Source organism: Asterias amurensis, chromosome 5, assembly GCF_032118995.1.
Source record: "Asterias amurensis chromosome 5, ASM3211899v1".
Classification (NCBI taxonomy): Eukaryota; Metazoa; Echinodermata; class Asteroidea; order Forcipulatida; family Asteriidae; genus Asterias; species Asterias amurensis.
Genome location: NC_092652.1, coordinates 17453524 through 17476671, shown reverse-complemented (window position 1 = coordinate 17476671; position 23148 = coordinate 17453524). Strand labels below are relative to the sequence as shown.

General features: G+C 37.8%; 1 protein-coding gene across 2 annotated transcripts in view; it reads left to right on the top strand.

Annotated features, from left to right (window-relative positions):
* The window catches only part of LOC139937248 (alpha-1,3-mannosyl-glycoprotein 2-beta-N-acetylglucosaminyltransferase-like), a 64795-nt gene that overhangs the window by 16220 nt on the left and 25427 nt on the right, over positions 1–23148 (top strand). Inside the window, exons 2-4 of one of the 2 annotated variants that reach the window (XM_071932343.1) lie at positions 631–950; positions 17133–17435; positions 22663–22786. In XM_071932343.1, coding sequence (XP_071788444.1) covers positions 17301–17435; positions 22663–22786 — 259 coding nt within the window. In that variant the 5' untranslated portion in view covers positions 631–950; positions 17133–17300. The remainder of the gene's footprint in view (positions 1–630; positions 951–17132; positions 17436–22662; positions 22787–23148) is intronic. The other variant, XM_071932342.1, reaches the window with a different exon arrangement.

The following is a 23148-nucleotide window of genomic DNA, read 5'->3' as shown; positions in this document are numbered from 1 at the left end:
AAGGGCACAAAGGCAATGAAAATTGATCAGGGGGGCACGAAATTGTCTTTGTTGCCTCTGTGAAGTATTAGGCGTGAAGGATCCCTGATGCATGTGCTAGGTTTCTGTAACCACACTGTGATCTAGGCCAAGGGGGTTCGTTCTAATCATCATTATTATGCCACGCTCACCATGTTGGTGGGCAGTTACATGTACATAGGTTTACATGTATTAACGCCGCGTCGCCTAAAATGCACACTTCACTCCATAATGTTATTATATGAAAACGCACATTGAAATTGCTCACCAGTATGGTGCATTCAAGATTTTTCTGATGATGACGTCAGGTGGATCAAAAGACTTTCAAATTTACAATGGACACATGATGGAAGCGCCCTTTGCCAAACGAAAATGGCCTTGTCCTTTCAAAGATGAAATTCCAGGCCTGCAGGTTCTGAGTACAGTTTGCTTTCATTGAGTAATAACCGCGCTAATATAACTCATTGTGATTTTGAGTATCTAAGCGAGTGATTGTTATCCAATACAAATTTACAGCGCAGCATAACAAAAACAAGCCTAGCCCCCCCAGGGGTAGAGTTACACACTGCTGTGGCTTATTTTGATTTGTTACTGACTTTCCCCTGACTGCAGGGTGTGTACAGTATAAGCCCTGTCAGTTCAGCGCAGAGCACGACTCCTCTCTATCTCACTCTCTCTCGGCTTTCACACTTGACTGTCTTTCATCCGCGTTCATCCTTGGATGTCATGCCACTACTCCTGGAGGTACGGTGAGAGACGCTGATCTACTACACTTCTCCTGCACTCCGTGGCGGCAGAGTAACATTACAGTACACTGTGTACAAATGTAGTGGTTGCAAATTCAACTTGAAGATTTTTCAGGGAGATCGATCTTTTATTGATGTTTGTTTCTTCTTTGCTCATCTTTACTTTGGCTGATGGTTGAGAAGATGGTAAGCATTTCTGAATCAGTAGTGAGAGTATGGTGTTTTTCAGGGTTTTTTGTGGGTGTGTCTGTTTTGTTGTGTTTAGAATTCAGATGTTGTTTGCAGCTTTGGGTAAAAATGCTTAATCAACTGGCGGCTGGACTGTCTATCAACTTGGGTTTCATTTTATTTTCTTTGGTGAGTCTGATTTTGTATAGAGTTCAGATATTGAAAATTATGCAGCTTGGATAAAACGTTCTTGTCTCGGGTGCTGTGCACGTATGATGGGATGTGACTGATTTCATGGAGAAAAAGATAGGGTCAAAAATACATGTTTTTCAACATAATGCTGGTTTATCGACAACATAAAACAAGTCACCTTGTGAAAGTTAATAAGCTGAATACAGCAGGCCTTATACAAGTACTTCACGGAGGCAGCAAAGGCCATTGCCTCCGTGCTCCCTGGTCATTGCCTTGAGTGCTCTTGAAATGCCCGTGTAGAAATTTACAACTTCATCATAGGGTGCCCTTTACCAAGGAGAAAAAGCATTAGTGCCATTGCCCTTTCAAAAATGAAACATACAGGTCAGATACAGTGTCTACTTGTTGACAAAACAGCAACAAATTGTCACAAAATTGTCATCAAGAACAGTGAATCCATCCACGTTGAGCGAGGTGACAGCAGGTACGTGTATCACTGCATCTCTGGCTCCAGCACTTTTTAAAGAAATTTTAATCCCTCTCAAAAATTTGCCTTTGGGCAATCTTTTGCAATTCCAAATTGTCAGCATACTTTTATTGATTTCTAATCAACTGGGGCACTTTAGATGAAATAACTTCAGGGTTCTCCTCATACACAAGCTAGCCACCAGGGCCCAATTTCATAGAGCTGCTAAGCACCAAAACTTGCTTAGCATGAAATTTCTTCCTTCATAAAAACATTTTTTGCATATTGCTTGTTACTGGTATTCAGCTGTTGTTTGCTTATCCTGAAAATTCCGTGAAAATTTGGCTGGTTATCCTGTTTTTATCGAGGAAGAAATTTCATGCTTAGCAAATTTCTGTGCTTAGCAGCTCTATGAAATTGGGCCCAGGTTGTTAGTGCGATTTGCGTGCCGATACTTGCACGTCAAGAAACATCAGGAGAAAACCATAGAATGCTCAAGATTAAACAGTTTGGGTTTTGGAACCGAGATAAACACCAACCAAGTAGAAACATTCCAAAGACCTTGTCTAAATTCAGCGTGCTTCTGCCAAACATTCCAAAATTTGAGTCAAGAATGTCCCACAGTTTTGAAAAAAAATTGGAGAGAACCCTATTTGGACTATACTTTGTACCACTACTGTCTTTTGTAACATAAAAGCTTTCTGATGAAAATTCCACCTTGTTTTTAAGGTCACAACCAAAGTACGACTAAAGTACGACCGTACTACCTTTTAAGCTAATTCTAAGAAAAGACAGTGTACAGTAGAGGTTTGTAGTTTGGTTCAGTTTTGCAGACATTACAAGTGTTGTATTGTGCGTCCTTTAAATGTTCACCGATTTTAAGTGTCAAAAGTCTTCTTATTTTGTTCCCTCTCATGCTCTCAGTTTGAGGTTGGACTTTCACCTCGTTGTTATGCTTTCAGATTGACCCTGTTCACTCAAGAGCTCTGTATATAAACAAACACTGTTGAAGAATGAATGCACAGTTAGGAATATAACTGAAGTGAGCACCAAGTTCTTTAAAGGCAGTGGACACTGTTGGTAATTACTCAAACTAATTATTATCATAAAACCTATCTTGATTACGAGTAATGGGGAGAGGTTGATGGTATTAAACATTGTGAGAAAAAGCTCCCTCTGAAGTGATGTAGTTTTCGAGAATTTGATTTCGAGACCTCAGATTAAGAGTTTGAGGTCTCGAAATCAAGCACCTGAAAGCACACAACCTAGGGTGACAAGGGTGTTTTTTTCTGTCATTATTATCTCGCAACTTCGACGACCGATTGAGCTCAAATTTTTACAGGTTTTTCATTTTATGCATATGTTGAGATACAGCAACTGTGAAGACTAGTCTTTGACAATTACCAACAGTGTCCAGTGTCTTTAAACAGTCTATAGTTACTTTAGTACTTGCTAACTTTTTCAAGGAGTTGGTAAATGTGTGAACTGTGTGACAATAATGAGCTTCAATTGTGGTCCTCAAAGCACAACTCACTGAGTGGAAAAGCTGGTAGAGAAGGTTCTACTTGTATAATACCTGAAATGCCATTATATTGATGAAGGCCATTTGCGCAATGTGTCCCCATTTTTGAGTTGTTATCCAGCTACTGTTCACTACACTTATCATTGTTGCATAAAATGCAGTGAATGCCATTTACTAATTACATACTACGTGTATGGCTTTGGTACTAAAAGCTTTTTTCCATTACCTGTATGGGATTATTTTCAGTAGTAACTTTTTTGTCTTGCCGTTGGTAATTTGTTTTGTCATTGAAACACATTTGGGCATCCAGATAAAGACGTTTTCTCATTGTCATTTGCAGATGGCAATGGCTTGATATCTTTAATTTATGGTCATGGTTTTGAAGCCGGTCAGACCATTGGAAAGTAGTTATGTAATGGTTGATCAATGATCAGTAATATAGTTGCCGCTAATCAGGCTGAACTCATCACGAGAGGTTATGACCCAATTTTTTTTTTTTTTTTTGTGCCATCCAGGCCGATCCTGATGGGCAGCATGAACAGCCTGATCACGTTGTAGGCCAAAGGCGTTGAGGTCGTCTATAGCATTTGATATGGGGGTACAAATGTAGGTTCAGCACAGGCTCTGATCAGAAAAACGTTGGGCCATATGCATCTTAAGCCATCGTATGACAGCTGGTGGAGTTTATTAGGCTCCGACAACAATTTTGTGAGCAGTGGCAACATCTTTGGCATGACAAAAAATTGGAGAAACACCTTACGAAGGTTCATTTTTTTGTTGAATTCGTGTGTCCATTTGCCCTTCGTAAGGCCATCGTGAGGGCATTTTGTCAAATCAGTGTGACTGTACATGTATGTTGCTGGCGTCACACTGTCCTGAATACGACACCAGATGTGGACACAATAGAGGAAATGTTCACATTCGGAGGACGGTTTTATACCATCGGAAGGTCATGTGACGCCTTTGTGACCCAGTGGCGCAGGCTTGTGTCGATTTTAGAACATCGTGACGCAGGACAGTTTGACGCAAGCATAAAAAGACAACCTTGCCAACCGTCTGTCAGTCACACAATCAAATCATTTTTTTAAATAATCAATGCAAATCAAATACAAGTACAGGAAGTCTGCCTGTTGTAAGGGAAGATACGCATTTTAAATTTAATGTGACCGACAGACATTCAGCCGATCGCCCGGAAGCCGCCTGTGCATTTTACATTGAATTGCCCGATCGAGAGCTCTTGCCTAAAACACCGATGGTATGTAAATTCAATTCAGTTTAATTCACTTCTGGTTTATTAACAGGATCTGTTTGTCTCAGCCTTCAGGCTGAATTTTCAAACAGGCGAAGAGATGACACATTATACAGTGTGTTTGCTCATAAAATAATTACGATCTGTGTTTCTATAAACAAGGTATTTTTGACTGATGTGCTGTGGTGGTATTGTACAGGTGTTTACAAATTGTAGTCAAATCTCTGGTCTAAATGTCATGTTTCCAAATTTGTCAACATAACCATTGAACTGGAAGGAATTTATAGGTACATGTACCATGGCAGACCTGCCAATCAATTTAGTTGAGTATTTAAGTATTTATTACCCATAAGGAAAACAGTTATGGCCCAGTTAAAGGCAGTGGACACTATTGGTAATTACTCAAAATAATTTTATCATAAAACCTTAATGGGGAGAGGTTAATAGTATAAAACATTGTGAGAAACGGCTCTCTGAACTGACATAGTTTTCAAGACAGAAGCAATTTTCCACGAATTTGATTTTGAGATCTCAAGTTTAGAATTTGAGGTCGAGAAATCAATTGTGAAAGCACACAACTTCGTGGGACAGGGGTGTTTTTTTCTTTCATAGTTATCTCACAACTCCCATGACCAATCGAGCTTAAATTTTCACAGGTTTGTTATTTTATGCATACACTGTATTTTGAGACACACCAAGTGGGAAGAGATACACCAAGTGTCCAGGGATTGTCTTAAAAGTATTGACCTACAAGCCCTGCGTTCTTGTGGATTTGTTCTTCAAGTTTGAGCTCCGGTTCAGATAAAATATAATGATCGTCTGTAATAAAACCATAGTAGTACATTGGGTATACGTGTAGTTTGTTCTTGCCATCAAGAAGACACATGAGTTCACAGGATCAATTACAGACAGTAATTACTCTTAGATTGAGTGGGTCCTTTATTGCTGCTCGTTAGGTTTACTTAGAGACCCATTATTATTAACGATGGGTTGCTGATTGGAGTGACGGGCGATGAGAGATGCCCCTGGTTGATAACAGCTGAGGCCGTTTGTCAACAGCGGAGAATATGTCAGAACCACGGCTGAGTGAAGTAACTTGGCCTTTACAAAACTAGAGTTCTATCTGAATGATGAAAAGAGAGGCTGGTAAAAGAAGTCAGGCTGCTTTGATTTTAAAGGTAGGGTCATACTTTGGTAATGAATTGGGTAAAACAAATTGTGTAATTTTGTATCCGAAATCTTACTTGTTACACATCAGAAGGCAACTTTAAAGGCAGAGGACACTATTGGTAATTACTCAAAATAATTATCATCATAAAACCTCATTTGGTAACCAGTAATGGGGAAAGGTTGATAGTATAAAACATTGTGAGAAACGGCTCCCCCTGAAGTGACGCAGTTTTCGAGAAAGAAGTTATTTTCCACGAATTTGATTTTGAGACCTCATTTTATGAATTTGAGGTCCCAAAATCAAGCATCTGAAAGCACACAACTTTGTGTGACAAGGGTGTTCTTTTCTCCCATAGTTATCTCGCAACTTCGATGACCAATCAAGCTCAAATTTTCACAAGTTCGTTATTTTATGCATATGTTGAGATACACCAAGTGAGAAGACTGGTCTTTGACAATTACCAATAGTGTCCATTGTCTTTAAGGCGTTTGGACATTTTGGTAGTTCCTCAAAACAAATGTTAGCAACTGAGAGCTGTTAATAGTGAAAAACATTGTGAGAAATTGCTCCCTCTGAGTTTTCAAGAAATAAATAATTTCTCACTAAAATATTTGAATTATATTTATACACCTCAGCTGAGGTCTCAAATTCGACAAGGCACACAACTTGTGCGACAAGGGTGTTTTTTTCTTCAATTATTCTTTTTTCAATTTCGACGATCAATTCAGTTCAAATTTTCACAGGTTTAAGAGATGTTAAATTTCCATCGGGGATAAAGAATATTAGTTTTGGTTTTTACCCATACACCGATGTGTGCTGGCATTGTATAGGCCTACTTTCCGAGTCCTGTGAAAAAAATATCACAGCCATGTTACGTGGTTGGGACTCGAACCCGCAACCCTTGCAATTCTAGTACTTTCCGAGTCGTAACAAAAAATATCACAGGCATGTTACTTGGGTGGGATTCAAACCCAAGACCCTTGCAATATGAATGTGGAACATTGTGCAATTCCGAGGCATAGGGCCTACCGTATTTGTGTGAATCTTTATATTCTACATTTAAAACATCTTTCGTACCATCATGCATTTTATAACAAACTGTTTCAAACACTTTTCTTAGACCAACTCGCCTGATCCAAGGCAAACTTCCCTTTAACTCTCAAACATGTACACAACCGATTTTTGCTTAGGAAAAAACATATGCATTCCTATAGAGCAGTACTTTCTAGATGCTAATGTACAATGTAGGAAGAGCAACAAGTGGTCTGTAAATTGTGTTGATCAACTGTCTTTTGTTCTCTGTCTATTGTCATTGTCTATTGTTCTTACAAGTGTATTGTCATTGATTGCCACTTGGGGTTGACGATCATGTCTCCTTTCATATGTAATGGTTGCTGCGATCAATAGACTAGTGAGGTGAAAAAATGCACTGGTTGCTATTCACATAAAATTTACCTCCAAAAAGCTCTTGATGTCATGGCAACCATTGAACGCATTAACCAGAGTGTGTGTTGTACAATGTTATCAGATTTTAATTGCTCTACAAGGTGACTCTTCGCTTTGTCTGGTTTCACTGTCATGCTTACAAGTGAGGTTTGTATTGTGCGTAGTTTCTCATTGGGGAAGACTTTCAAAAGCTGACTTCTGTTTGCTTCATCAATTGCAGTTGGTTTGTTTGAATACAAGGCAACTATTTCTCGAAATTGTGCCTTTTTTTTCTGTACTGTTGTCTTGAAGATATCGCCTATAAGTTAATGTATTTGGAATTGTCATGGCAACCATTGAACGCATTAACCAGAGTGTGCGTTGTACAATGTTATCAGATTTTAATTGCTCAACAAGGTGACTTTGCTTTGTCTGGTTTCACTGTCATGCTTACAAGTATGGTTTGTATTGTGCGTAGTTTCTCATTGGGGAAGACTTTCAAAAGCTGACTTCTGTTTGCTTCATCAATTGCAGTTGGTTTGTTTGAATACAAGTCAACTATTTCTTGGAATTTAGCCTCTTATTTTGTACGTACTGTTGTCTTGAAGATAGCGCCTATAAATTAATGTATTTGGAATTGTGTGAGTTTTAAATAAGTTGAACACACACAAAAAAAGGTTCTACTCGGCTATGCACGAACTTGCATCTGGCTGCAGGTGGGATCCAGAAATTCAACAGGAAAGGGGGGGGGAAACTACTCCCCCTTCCCCAAAAAAATAATCAATCAAATAAATATTATGAGATGAAGGGTTTAGGCATCATAATTCAATAATACAATAGGGAAAATTTTTACTTGTATATAGTGAAATTGTTTACTTGTATAGCAAAATGCATTACAAAATGTTTCATCTGCTACTCAAAAATCATCATTTGCCACTCAATATTTTCAAGACAAAACTTTCCAGACAAAATATTTTGCATTGCAAAATAGCTGAACGAAATCGTTCCCTGAAAATGTGCATATGTACATGTATGTGACGTCACAGTGGTCTAGTGGTAATATTATTGCAGGACTTGAAATCACAAGTGTGTGTTTATGAATCCTACTAAACTAACAGCTGATTTCTTTATTAGAATATTTGTATTGTCGTCTAGTTACTGAATCACAATGAACTTGTTGAGTGTGTAATTCAGACACAGATGTTTATACCAATGTTTGTTTGAGAGAGATTGGCTATTGCCAGCTTGGTAACATACACTGTATAAATCCCCTGATGCGAGTTTGCCGAGTTCCCGCTAATAGTAACCAAAATATACATTGGGGCAATTCCACGGTAACGGAAGGACGTTTTGACTCATTAAACAACATTTAAATCGTGGATGTCATTAACAGTTTAATTAGTTTCATCAAGCAAATGTCACAGTTTCTTTTATTAATGACTGCCTTCAAAATGAAATGGCCTCCACTTTTTGGCTGAAAAACTTTTAGTTTATAAAATATGAATATTAATAAGGTCGGTAACGGAAGGACGTCAATGGTGTCCTTCCGTTACCGTGGAATTGCCCATTGTATTTTATAAAGCATTTAATCTTTTGGCTTGTAAATTGTAACCCTTTTTCCTGCTGAGTAAAACTTGTCCATGCTTTGCAAAATATTCTGCATGTACATTGTACATGTACATGTATGCAGCACTCTGGATGAAACCTGTGAAATGTACTGACTCGTACATGATTTGAGATTGATGTTCAATCTTATTATTATATTGATCCTTGGCACATTTTTATTTACTGAAGTGTGAAGCTGCATCCTTGTAGATCTCTTCATCTTGAAGATTTTCCTAAGTACTTCCCACAATTATTATTTCACATATGGTGTGGAATTTCCAGTGCAATTACCGTTGCCCATAATAATATGCAGTTCTTATTTTTAGAGAGCATTTAATCAGACACCTTGGCCACATTTCATGAAGCTGTTAAGCTGATGCATTTTACGTTATCTGAGCTGTACTTCTATTCTAACCAAGTAAGTTTTTATTGCCATAAATTTTAAGAGTAATATACAAAATGCATACAATCCCTTTACATGGATACAAAATTATATGGTGTTTTATTTAAGAATAGAAAGAAAAATAAATCCCTTGTGACTCCCCCTGTTATCAAAACCAAGTTGTACGGTTCCCGCTCTTTCCAATATGCATCAGTTTAGTTATGGAACAGTCTTCAAGAGGTTGTCAAACAGGCTGAGACATCAGAACAATTCAAAACCCGGTTAAAATCATATCTGTTTACTTTGTACAATAATTGTTGATTTCCTTTTGCAGCGCCTAGGGACCTCATGGTGATATGCGCTACATAATGGTTTTATTATTTTATTATTATTATACGACAAGATAATATATAAAGCCAAGTGTGACTTGTGAATGAGTGAGACCCATTTATAAATGTATAGAGCTGAGAACCATCTTTACTGCCTCATTTGGAAGTGCATACAATTAATGTTTAATTTCTATGGATTTTCCTATGTTATTTTGATCTAGGATTTTGCGGTCGCTGTTATTGATTGGAGGAATTCATTAATTCACAAATTCTATCACAAAGTGCGGAACACCTGTTTGCATTCCCAGGGTCTTCGTTTCATGTTCTATGCAGCGATTAAACATCTCTCATTCCATTCCATTCCCAACAAATTAAATAACAGCTTCCAGCACACATTACACATTACCAGCATGTGCATGGTACATGTACATGATTTTCATACATGAAATTTTAAATTGAATGGATTCTGGCTGGAAAAGTTGAAAGCCTTAAAGACACTGGACACTTTTGGTAATACATTACTCTAAAATGATTGTTAGCATAAAAACATATTTGATAGAGAGCGATGGAGAGCTGTTGATAGTGTAACATAATGAGAAACAGCTCCCTCTCTCAGCTGAGGTCTCGAATTCAAGCATCTGAAAACACTTGACTTGGGTGTCAAGGGTGTTTTTTTTTCTTCCATTATTCTCAAGCAACTTCGACGACCAAAGTTTCACAGGTTTGTTATTTTTTGCTTACATGTATGTTGCGATAAACCAAGTGATAATACTGGTCTTCTTTAAAGGGAGCAGATGCCTTTGGATTATTGAACAGTTCGATTGTTTTAATTCTATGAAATGTAGATCAATATTAAAAAAACTTTGTAGCATTTTTGAGAATCTCTTCACATTAAATGAGCGCTTAAATGTCCATACTGATAGAGTAATTCATATAGGAATAAGCACAGAAACAGTTCTCAGATTCAATTTCTTTTTAGATGAAAACTGATGCATTTTACGTTATCTGAGCTGTACTTCTATTCTAACCAAGTAAGTTTTTATTGCCATAAATTTTAAGAGTAATATACAAAATGCATACAATCCCTTTACATGGATACAAAATTATATGGTGTTTCATTTGATTGGTCTGGAGGAGGTTTGAAAAGGAAACTATGTAAAGCACAAACATACATGTTATTGTCTTTTTTGGTAGTTTCCTTTTGGACTTGAGTAAAGTGAACCACATTTATTTGACTGTCTGTAGTGTAACTACCTAACATACTTTGATGGGAAGTTCATACATGTGCACCATGCTGACTGAATTTAGAGCTGCAGTCACGGGGGTTCGGCTGGTAGCATTGTGAAATGGGCAAAGGGCCTGAACAACAATAGTTGTCTGACTACACAGGAGTTTACCTTGGGCGTATTATCGCTTTGTTGGATACAATACCTGCGTCTATTGAAGGTGACCAGGAGGTCTGCGCTGCATTATGTGAAAGTGTATTATTGTACATTGGTGGGCAGGGGTGCTGGGTGTTTGGACAGTGTGAAGTGCCACGCCCACTTTTACACCTCTGTACACGCAGATCAACTAGTGTTCAGTTTGTGAGATGCATCATACAGGTGCCTTGACACCCTTTCTAATTGAGCCATTGAATTGTACGTGAGATTATGTATTGTCTATTTTTAGAAAGTGCTTATCGTACATTGGTGGGCGGGGGCTGGGTTTGGACTGTGTGAAGAGCCACGCCCACTTTTACACCACTGTACACACAGATCGATTATAAGTCTGGTTCAATTTGTGAGATGCATCACACAGGTTAGTGCTTTGACACCCTTTTTGTGTTTGATGTTGACTCCACAAAATGGCTGACCGTGTTTCTTCCCTAGCGTAAAAGGAAAACCGTACAATTTCGAGGCATGTTTGTATGGATCATTATATTCTACTTTAAAATTATCTATCTAACCATTTGCATTTCATAACACGCTCTTTCAAGACCAACTCGACCGATCCAACGCAGCGTGTTCCTTTAAAGACACTGGACACCTTTGGTAATTGTCAAAGACCAGTTTATCTCACTTGGTGTACATGTATCTCAACATAAATGCGCAAAATAAAAAAACTGTGAAAATTTAAATTTCAAATGTTCGTCGAAGTTGGGAGATAATAATGGAAGAAAAAACACTCTTTTCACTTGAATGTGTGTGCTTTCAGATGCTTGATTTCAGGACCTCAAAATATAATTCTAAGGTAATGTATCAAAATCAAATTCAAATATTTTAGTGGAAAATTACTCCTTAATTGAAAACTACATTACTTCAGAGGGAACCATTTCTCACAATGTTGTATACTAACAACAGCTCTCCAAAGCTCGTAACTAAGTAAGTTTTTATGCTAACAGTTATTTTGACTAATTACCAAGAGTGTCCAGTGCCTTTAAAATCAACATTCACCCCTACAGCACCCATACATTTTAATCCATTCAGATGTTGGCTGGATATAAATAAATAAAAAATATAATTGTATTTACTGTGCCTCATCTTGATATTGACCCTTCTGGCTACGTTCCACCGTCTCCCTCAGATACACATCTAAGAATCTGATTCACACTTCCCATAAATCTCACACTTCCCTAGTCTCTGACTCTCTCTCCTACCACGTCCCATAAATATTCCATTTTTCACATCTTCAATAATGCTCCCTCCGTTAATGGAAGTTGTGAATCGATATCCGATCGTCAGAGCCACTCCCGCCTCCAGGCATACTTGGATGTTTTTAGTTACAATGTACGTGCTCTGCGTTCTTCCCGTCCCAGTTATGAAGCGGATGTAACGGTCAGACTCGTCCCGATAATAAAAACACTAAACGCGACAGCAATTTATCGCCGACAAATTTAATCGTTAGAACGCGATCTAATACGTAAACATTTAAAGTGTGATTTAATCGGTTTGTTTGATTTAGGCATTGCTGCACACGGTTGATATAAGGCGGAAAGACACAGGACTTAATGAAAGTGTATTCTAGTGATTAGTTAGGTCGATCATGCATTCAGGCCACCAGCTAGTGGGAAATACATGCAGGCATGATGTACACAAGACGTACACTAAGACATTCTGTAGAGTTAATATGGCTAGACTTAAAGGACAAAAAAAAACAATATTCACAGATTTACACTAAACTTACAACAGTTTGAACATAATGATAGTAGAAAGCTTCCCTGAAAATATTACTCGCTGAGGTGCTGTAGTTTTTGTGAAATTAGTAAAACAATGTCATGAAAATAATTTTTGTCTCGGTGATCATGAGATGACAATTATTTTAGCATGTAAAAACGCATTTTCATGACATTGTTTTACTCATTTCTCTAAAACTACAGCACCTCAGCAGCTAATATTTTAAGATACGCTTTCTACTATTATTATCTTCAAACGATGTAAGTTTAGTATAAATGTGTGGACATTGTGTTTTGTGTTACAAAAAGTACCCAAATCCTTTAAAGACAATTCAGGAACTGCTGTGTGTATTTGAAGGGAAGTTGTATATGTTTGGTAATCAGTCTTAAAAATTAATGGCAATACAAACTTTTGGTTAGAAAGCTTCAGCAACAAAAGCAGTTTGAGAAAACATTTGTCTAGTTTTTATGCCCCCAAAGTTTGGTAGCGCTTTTCAGATTGTGTATTCCTTTTATTTTTAGGGAATGTTCTTCTTCGGTGAATATATTCACGCGGGATTTTGGGCAGTATCTCAAAAACAAGAGCACCTTTTGAAATGAAATTTTCAAATTAGTTTTATTGGACATACATTACATTAAAGGCAATGGACACTATTGGTAATTAATCAAAATAATAATTACCATATAACGTTCTTGGTGAGGAGTGTGGGGATAGGTTGATAAACATTGTTAGAAATGGCTCCCTCTGAAGTAATGTAGTTTTCAAGAAAGAAGTAATTTTCCACGAATTTGATTTCTAGACCTTAGATTTAATTTGAGGTCTCGAAATCAAGCATCGAAAAGCACACAACTATGTGTAGCATGGTTGTTTTTCCTTTATTATTATCGCGCAACCTTCGACGACCGATTTAGCTCAAATTTTCACAGGTTCGTTATTTAATGCATTTGTTGAGGTACATACACCAACTGTGAAGGCTAGTCTTTGACAATTACAAATAGTGTCCAGTGTCTTTAAATAATAATTGCCTAAAAATAAATTGTTCCTCAGATTTTTTGGTCTTGAATTTAATATCAATGATACATGTAACCTTGTTCATTGAGTTGCTTGTCAATAAACCGTGACACATCAAGGTTGCTGAAGTAAATTAATATTAGGAAAGATGAAGTATATATGGGACTTGTAAGTCAAGTCGAGATTTGTTTGCCGTGTGTGCACAGAATGATAAGGCCTAATTAGAACAAACATGATGGATGTAAACATTATGCAGTAATTGGTGATTTCCGTCAGGCAACATTGGGTTCAATTATCAATTGTATTTAAATTAGCTTTTTTCACTATTTACACTGGTGACCTGTGTTTACTCTCCATGGTTTACTTAAACTACACAGTGGTTATGCCATCTGTACACATGGCTCAAATCTCAGGACTGCATGATGGCTAGTACGTACGTAGCTCAAGAGTTTTACTGGACCGGAAATATGTTTACATGACCAAAATTAAGCTGTGAAAATACAAGAAGAGCCCAGAATTGAACTGAAACGACAAAAAAAGACCAGAATCAAAGTGGGGCAAAAGACTAGAAAAGACCAGAATCAGAAAATGTCAACACAGTTTAACTTGTATGAACTGTTATTTTTCCAAACACTACATTTAAGAAAAGAAAAAAAGGTTCCTCATTTTTATGAATAAATGTAAACTTCGATACTGGGCAGATTTGAATGATGCTATCTTCTGCTCGTGAATGCTGCGTCAAAAGATGCAGTTGATATACCTGCTGATGCTGTCACCCTGCTAAACATGACAGTTTTTTGCTTTTTTTCCCCCAGTAACTAGACTCAACTGTATTCCGCAGAAACTTTCACTAGTGACTTATACATGTATGCTGTGTTTCTTTGTGATTTGCCAATAAATAAGCATTACATTGACCAAAAACCGAAACGACAACCTTACATGTACCTTTAATGTACCATACATGTACATACACAGCATTGAGAATGCAAAACTCAAGCAACTGTGCGGCCCTGATTAACTTTTAATGAAATTGATGACAGTACCACAAGTGTAGAATGATTTGATTTAGCCGTAAGCACTGTCGTCAGTTTCCGACTCGGATAACACCCCCAGCAGAAACAAACGATACTGTTTTCACATTCTTGAGATGGCTCCCTGTTAAAACATCTGATCATTTTTCAGAGGGGCCTAGTCGTGGATACCGCAGGGCCAAGCGACATTTGTCGTACTCCGCAAATTAGAAAGACCGGCTAAGCTTTCTTACTTAATCCGAACCCACGGTAATATTATTCCAGGACAACTTTGTGGAAAAGCCAATTTCGACGGCGCGGGGAATTGAAGAAATAGGATTATCGGTCTTTACACTGTACTTGAGGACTTGAGAATATTAGCGGTATTATGTTGGCTTGAAGAAGAACACGGCTGCATAATTCTATTTCACAGATGGTGGCATAAAAGCAGAACAGAAAGCCCTCAGTAATTCAATATGGTTGGGTGTTTTCTTCTCGCCCTGAAATTGAAATTTTGAAATCGTGTTTTCTTCCTTCTGCTAGTGCTAGGCTTGGTGGTGTTTTGTGTATTGAATTTCACTGTCTGTTTGTAAGGAAGAGTGGGAAACTTGATAGGAAGTGTACATAAGACCATCTGGTTCTTTTGCTGAATTTATTCAGAGGAAGTTATCGACCATATTGAAATTTAACGCGGCTTCTGTGAAGCCACAATGTAGGCTACTATGCATGGTCTGTGTGTACATTATCAGCAAATTCAAAAGCATGGTGTCTTAACATTTCGACAGGCATGATATTCTTCCTTTTTATTAGTCTGATTTACGAGAAAAAAATGGCCATTGTAAAAATCTGAAAAATTGTGATTAAATGGGTCCAGACCTCTAGGAGAGTCTACACCATAGTAAAATATTCCTGCTTTTTAAGGACAAAAATAATATCTTGTCTATTTGCAATATGTTTACACTGTACAATGTAGGTCAGGCTTGATACTTCATGGAGGCAACGAAGGCGATTGCCTCCGTGTCCCCTGGTCATTGCCTTGGTGCCCTTGAAATGCTCCAGTACAAATTTGCAATTTCATCATAGGGTGCCCTATACCAAGAAGAAACTGCCTTGGTGCCCTTGCCCTTTCAAAAATGAAGCATACAGCCCTGGACGAGGTGCACATGTAATATAACAATATATCATCTTGCAGGGTCTTGAAGAAAAAAAAGGGGAAAAAATTACCAAGGTTCTCTTCTAACTAATACTTATGCTGTAGCTGTGGCTAGCCACTGGCTATGTCTTCTCCTCCCAGAGTAAGACTTTGACTTGAGCTTTGGCTTTGGCTTTGGCTTAGGCTTCCACTGTTTTATTGAGCCTTCATGTTCTTCCTACAATGTATAAATGGCTCTGTTTAAGTGAAGCCTTTTCCAAAAAGCACATAGTTTCTTTGTATGGCTTTGGCGTACACTTTGTGATTAAGCCTAGAGCTGCCACTTTGTGGAGAATGAAGCCACTTCTGAATTATCAAGCCATGTTAAGCCATTGTCTGATAGTCATGGCCAAAGCCATTAATCTTGGACATGGCCATGCATACTGCAATTTGAAAGCCTGTTTGAGTCCCACCGAAACAAGCAAGGACGGATTCTTTCAAAGCGGAAACGTGCATTGTACATGTAGAGTGCCAAGGTTCACCTTAGGGCACCTTAAGGCCAATAGTATAATGAAAATGAAATTTATGCACAATCATGATTTATCTTTAGAGTATGATTAGAAATCTTGCATACTGTACATGGCTGCTTAATATCATTTTGTCCCTGACACACACACACCATTGATCTAGTTCACAGGAGGTATGACTGGATGTGTATGTACAGTAGTTCTTACAGAACATTATATGAAATCAATTTGACAAGGAGTTGTTCTTACTCCAACCATTCTCTACATGTACATGTACTTGTGTAAAGGCCCACACTTCGTGTATCATAACTTCTATATAAAATAACAAACCTGTGAAAATTTAGGCTCAATCGGTCATTGGAGTTGGGAGAAAATTACGGGAAAGCCCACCTTTGTTTCCGCACGTTTCGCCGTGTCATGACATGTGTTTAAAATAAATCCGTTATTCTCGATATCGAGAATCGATAATATTGTTCTAATGTTTTCTCAAAAAGTAAAGCATTTCCTGGAATAATATTTCAAGGGAAGTCTTTCACCATTACCTTCTGTAAACCCTGTAAGTTATTTGTAAATCTGTGAACTTTAAATTTTTGTATAGGGCTCCAGGGCCCGCTTTAGGGCCACGGGAAAAAAATTATGTCTTAGATACTCTCTACAGTACTATGTATGTTAGCAATCAAAGTGAGGGAAGAAGTATTTACATACTACCATCAGTACCCCCGGCCCATATTCTGAAGAAAAAAACAAGGAAACCCAGCGAAGATGGTCATGCCAAGTAGATGTGTATTAGATTACATGTGTGTGACAGGGACATGCACGTAGAGTGCTTGTTAAAGTGTAAAGATATGTACATAATTTTGTTATGCTTGGATTGCCCATGGAGTTCTTGTGTCATTAAATTTCAAAAAGGCATACCGCCCAAAAAATACATATAATGCATTTTACAAGGATGCTCAAATGTACTTTGTGTATTAAATTTGTTTTCCATAATAACTGTCATGATTTGTCTATCTCCCACTTGTAGGCACTTCACCATGATGTTTCCCTCCTCGCTGTTGAGCTGACATGAGGCCCTCCCTGCTTCCTCTTCGACGGACCGACCACACCCAAGAGATTGACCACGCCCAAAGGTTCGACCACACCCAAAGATTTGACCACACCCACAAGCTAGCCGTTGTCCTGCATTCTCCACATGCCCACAGAGATCGCAGACAACATGGCCGGTCGCAGACAGAGACTCATCATCGGAGGCCTGTTGCTGTTTTTATTATGGAACGTTGCAACTTATATGGTCTTCACTCGTCAAGCTGAGCAAGGTTCTACACAGGTACATAAAACTAATGATGTTCGTTGCTGCAAACGTTCGCATATTTGCAAGTCAGGGAGATTTTCTAACAGCAATCATTGAGATATTTAGAATTACAGGCAGTGGACACTATTGATATTTGTCAAAGACTAGCCTTCACAGTTGGTGTATCTCAACATATGCATAAAATAACTAACCTGTGAAAATTTGAGCTCAATCGGTCACCGAAGTTGCGAGATAGTAATGAAAGAAAAAAACACCCTTGGCACACAAAGTTGTGTGCGTTTAGATGGTTTTGAGACCTCAAGTTCTAAATCCGATGTCTCAAAATCAAATTCGTGGAAAATTACTTCTTTCTCGAAAACTATGGCACTTCAGAGGGAGCCGTTTCTCACAATGTTTTATACCATATTACTTGTTTTATACCATATTACTCGTCCCCAAGAAAGGTTTTATGCTAATGATTATTTTGAGTAATTACCAATAGTGTCCACTGTCTTTAAAGGCTTGTAAAGCAACCATCAAAACCTTGTTAAAAAAACACTGCACACCTTTGGTAAATGTCAAAGACCAGTCTTCTCACTTGGTGTTTCTCAACATACATAGGTATATGCACAAAATAGTGAACATGTGAAAATTTGAACTCAGTTGGTCATCAAAGTTGCGAGATAATTATTGAAGAAAAAACACCCTTGTCACACCTGGTAGTGTGCTTTCTGATGCTTGATTTTGAGACTTCACGCATGAAGTCTTGAAGTCAATTCAAATATTTTACTGAGCAGTTACTTCTTTCTAAAAACTATATTACTTCAGAGGGAGCCGTTTCTCAATGTTTTGTAACATCTTTGTAACCATATCAAGAAAGTAACCACTCACCGGGTAAAATGTTAAAAATAAATTGGGGTAGAATTACTTGGAGGGTTTGAACCTGCTGCATCCAAGTTAATGTGTGCGCTCCATCAACTTAGCTGTCTATGGATTAGTCCTAATGTTGACTGTCTTCCTGTTTTGTCAATATCCAGGCAAGCAACTCTTTTTTTCTTCTTCTTTTTTTTGATTGTTTTTTCTTTTCTGTTTTAAAGCCTTATATATGCCTGGCAACAACAATGTACAACTACAATAATGTAAAATAAGCCTAGTACATGCTAACAATGTACCTTAGAGCATAATAAACCTCAACATTTTCTAGGGTACCATTGTGGGTCTCGTGTCTTGTGTCGTTTCGGCTGCCTCACTTGCACTTGGGTTGTGCCTTTTTTCTCTCTTTTTTTCAACGTGCAGTTGCATGTCTGAATATCTCTGTAACACTCTAGTACATATAACAGAGCCACCACTGCTCAAAGAAGGCAACTGTTACAAGTTCATTGTTGGTACCAGCAAAAAAGTTTATTGGTTGGAAATGTTAATTATTAATATATTTTTGGTAGTTGGAGGGAAGGTCTTTTAATTTTAAATACTGTGCAACATACCTGCATTTTTCTTTGAAATTAGTTTCTACAAGGGGATATTTCATTCAGCCATTTTGCATAACTGGACTTATAGACTGAACATTTTGTTGTGCACGCTGGATGTTGTACAACATAGTACGAGGCTCAACATTTACTGTACTTTGTCTGTATTCCATATATTTTTTTATTTTTTACTTAAAATCCAAGTTGATAGTCTTTACTTACATGTACAGCATGTATGGATTAAGTTTTGAAGCAATTGTGTCCGTATCTCGCACAAGTTTTTGTCCTACATTGTTCAGTCCTTAAAGGCAGTGGACACTATTGGTAATTACTCATAATAATTATTAGCATAAAACCTTACTTGGTGACGAGTTAAGGCCGAGTTATAGTCGGTCGTGCGATGGTCGGGCGTCGGAAATCTTGACGCGCGATCATAAAAAGACACGGTTTTTAGGCCGCAGTCTTAGGATTGCGCGCAAGATTTCCGTCGCACGACCATCGTGCGACCGTCTATAAACCGGCCTTAATGGGAAAAGATTGTTGGTAAAAAAAAAAAGTGAGAAACGGCTCCCTCATCCCTCTGAAAGGCCATAGTTTTCAAGAAAGAAGTTATTTTCCACGAATTTGCTTTTGAGACCTCAGATTTAGAATATGAGGTCTCAAAATCAACCATCTAAATGCGACCGACTATAAACCGGGGAGAGATTGTTGGTAAAAAACATCGTGAGAAACGGCTCCCTCTGAAAGGCCATAGTTTTCAAGAAAGAAGTAATTTTCCACGAATTTGATTTCGAGACCTCAGATTTGGAATTTGAGGTCTCGAAATCAACCATCTAAATGCATACAACTTTGTGTGACAATAGTGTCTTTTCTTTCATTGTTATCTCGCAACATCGATGACCAATTGAGCTCAAATTTGCACAGGATTGTTTATTTTATGCATAATGTTGAGATACACTAAGTGAGAAGACTGGTCTTTGGCAATTACCAATTGTGTCCAGTGTCTTTAATATTAAAGGCAGTGGACACTATTGGTACATGTAATTACTCAAAATAATTATGAGCATGAAACCTTACTTGGTAACTAGTAATGGGAAAGGTTGACAGTATAAATCATTGTGCGAAACGTCTATCTCTGAAGTAATAGAGTTTTTGAGAAAGAAGTAATTTTCCTCAAATTTGATTTCAAGACCTCAGATTTAAAATTTGAGGTCTCAAAATCAAGCATCTGAAAGCACACAACTTCGTGTAACAAGGGTATATTCTTTTAGCTCAAATTTTCACAGGCTAGTTATTTTATGCATCTGTTGAGATACACCAAGTGAGAAGACTGGTCTTTGACAATTACCAACAGTGTCCAATGTCTTTAAATGGACACGTTGCTGGATCCGGCAAGTTGGTCTACATGTATGAAAAGCGTTTGAAATTGTTTGTTATGAAATGCATGGTTAGAAAGATGTTTTGAATAGAAATTAATGATCTTCACAAACATGCCTTGAAATAGCCTGGTTTTCCTTTAACGTCGGAAACACTGCACGCTGTTCAAATATCTGACTTCAGAAAATGGCCGACCGTGTTAGTTCGCAAATTAAAATGAAAACCGTGCAATTTCGAGGCATATTTGTGTGGATCATTGTGTTCTACTTTTAAAACATTATGTATGTTAGGCATGGATGCATTTCTTAACAAGCGGTTTCAAACGCTTTTTAAAGACCAACTCGCCCAATCCAAGGCAACATGTCCCTTTAAAACTGCACAATGCTAAACATTCTGTGTACAGGTGTACACACTGTCTGTGTATCTTTCTCACTCGAGTGTCTCCCAATACAACCCCCAGTTACTAGTGTTGAAATTTTCATAAGACCTTGAGTCAAGATTAGAGTGTGATGAGCTGAGGATGACAGTGACGCCAGGTGTTTCTAAAGGTTTCCTATCGAGGAATACGACCTTCGAGATGATGGGGAATTTACTTGTAGTACTTTCAGCAGATGAGACTCTGAAATATGCTCTCTTGGCTAAAGAAGAAATTAACGTTGAAGATTTAAGAATTTGACCAGATGTATCTTCGATTCATTTTAATTCTTCATATCAGATGAGATCGACATTCCTACTGTAAATTTCTCGTTACTTTGGGTATAGGATTTCTCAGGAATTTTTAAGTCCAAATATTATACAAAAGTCAGTGTAGTTACGGTATCTATCTGATCACATACTCATCATTTTTCTTAGTGCTGTGAAAATAAATCCACAAAGAAATCACTCAAAAGGGTTTTGAACCCACGACCTTTCCATTAATAGAGCAGATGTCTTGCTACTAGACCACCGAGAGGCATTTTGTGTCCGGGCTTGCTCAGTAGCAGGGTGGTAAGACATCTGCTCTAGCAATGCAAAGGTCATTGGTTCGAAACCCGCCCGAGTGATTTGCTTCTGGATTTTTTTCCACAGAACTCGGGAAAGTACTGAACCGAGGATGACAGTGACACCTGGTGTTTCTTAAAGTATTCCTATCTTGAAAAACGACCTTCGAGATGATGGGGGAATTACTTGTAGTACTTTCAGCAGATGAGACTGAGAGATTTCTCTCTGGTCTAAAGAAGAAATTAATCTTTGAAGATTTAGGATACAATTTGACCAGCAGTCGATTTCACCAAACTCTTCCTAACTTTCTTAGGATTAATCTTAGAACTTAGGACGAGTTAAGTTCTGAGCCATAGACGTTCGGATGCATCAAACCCATTCTAACTCGAGGTAGGATTAATCCTAGGGTTTTTGTGAAATCGGCTGCAGGTGCATCTTCGATTCATTTTAATTCTTCATATTTGATAAGACTTCCCACTGTAATTTTCTCAGTTGGTTGATAAATGGGAAACATAGGATTTCTCAGGATTATTCCTGGATTCACTATTTTTTTTAAACATCCTTAAGTCTTCAAATTTTCTTGAGAGAAGCAATTGCAGTTACAACTGTCTTTTAAAGGCAGTGGACACAATTTGTAATTACTGAAAATAATTAACAGCATAAAACCTAACTTGGTAACAAGTAGTGGGAAGAGGTTGGTCGTATAAAACATTGTGAGGAACGGCTCCCTCTGAAGTGGAGTAGTTTTTGAGAAAGAAGTAATTTTCCACGTATTTGATTTTGAGACCTCAGATTTAGAATTTGAGGTCTCGAAATCAAGCATCTGAAAGCACACAACTTCGTGTGACAAGGGTGTTTTTTCTTACATTATTATCTCGCAACTTCGACGACCGATTGAGCTCAAATTTTCATAGGTTTGTTATTTTATGCATATGTTGAGATACTGCAAGTGAGAAGACTGCTCATAGACAATTACCAATTATTCAATTCAATTCAATAGTGTCCAGTGTCTCTACGTACTGTACACTCAGTACTTCTCCAAGTTCTGTGAAAAAACAAAACACGGGCAAACACTTAGGTTGGATCGCACCCACGACCTTTGTATTGCTAGAGCAGACGTCTTACCACTAGACAACCGAGCGAGCCCAGTGGCTAGAAGCAGTTTGAGTCTAGGCTACATGTAGTTCATTGGTCTGGTGTTAAGACATAGCCTGCTCTAGCAATGCAGGGGTCATGGGTTCAATTTTTTCCCCCCGTAAAGTCGGGAAAGTAAACAGTTCTTAATACATGTATCAATGTAAGGGTAAAATTAAGAATTTATATTCTTTACTCGATGTAAAACTAACGATTTTCCTAAACATTTCACTGTTTGTATCATCCAAAATCAGATAATTTGAAAGTGTTTTTGTTGTTGTCTTGTTTACTTTTATTTATGCCAGGTGGAGTCTTCCCAGACGATGAATGAGCGATTAAATCGACTTCAGGAGCAAATGAAAGATCAGATGGATATTAATGAACAGCTCATTAAAGACATCATCCAACAAAAAGAAGCCATTTTAAAAGGTGAGAACATCTTAGTATTTACCTTAAATGCTTTGGTTATTCACTTCATAACGACAAATTGTTTGAAAAGTTCTACGGATAAAACACTTTAGATTAAAGAGCGTGGGAAATGTCAAATTCAATTTTGTGGTGCACTCATTTCAAAATAGAAAGGAGTTCTTGCAAAATATGTGAGTGAGGAAAAATGACAAATCTCTAACCTATGTTAAAACAGTGTAATTAGCCATTGCATACAATGCTCTTCCGGGGCATCCGATGACATCAGTCTGAGAAAAATAGGTCTGTACATTTTTGTACAGGGACATTTTGTTAAATTTCGGACTTAATTTCAATATTATTATTAAAATCGAGACAGCCTTGAG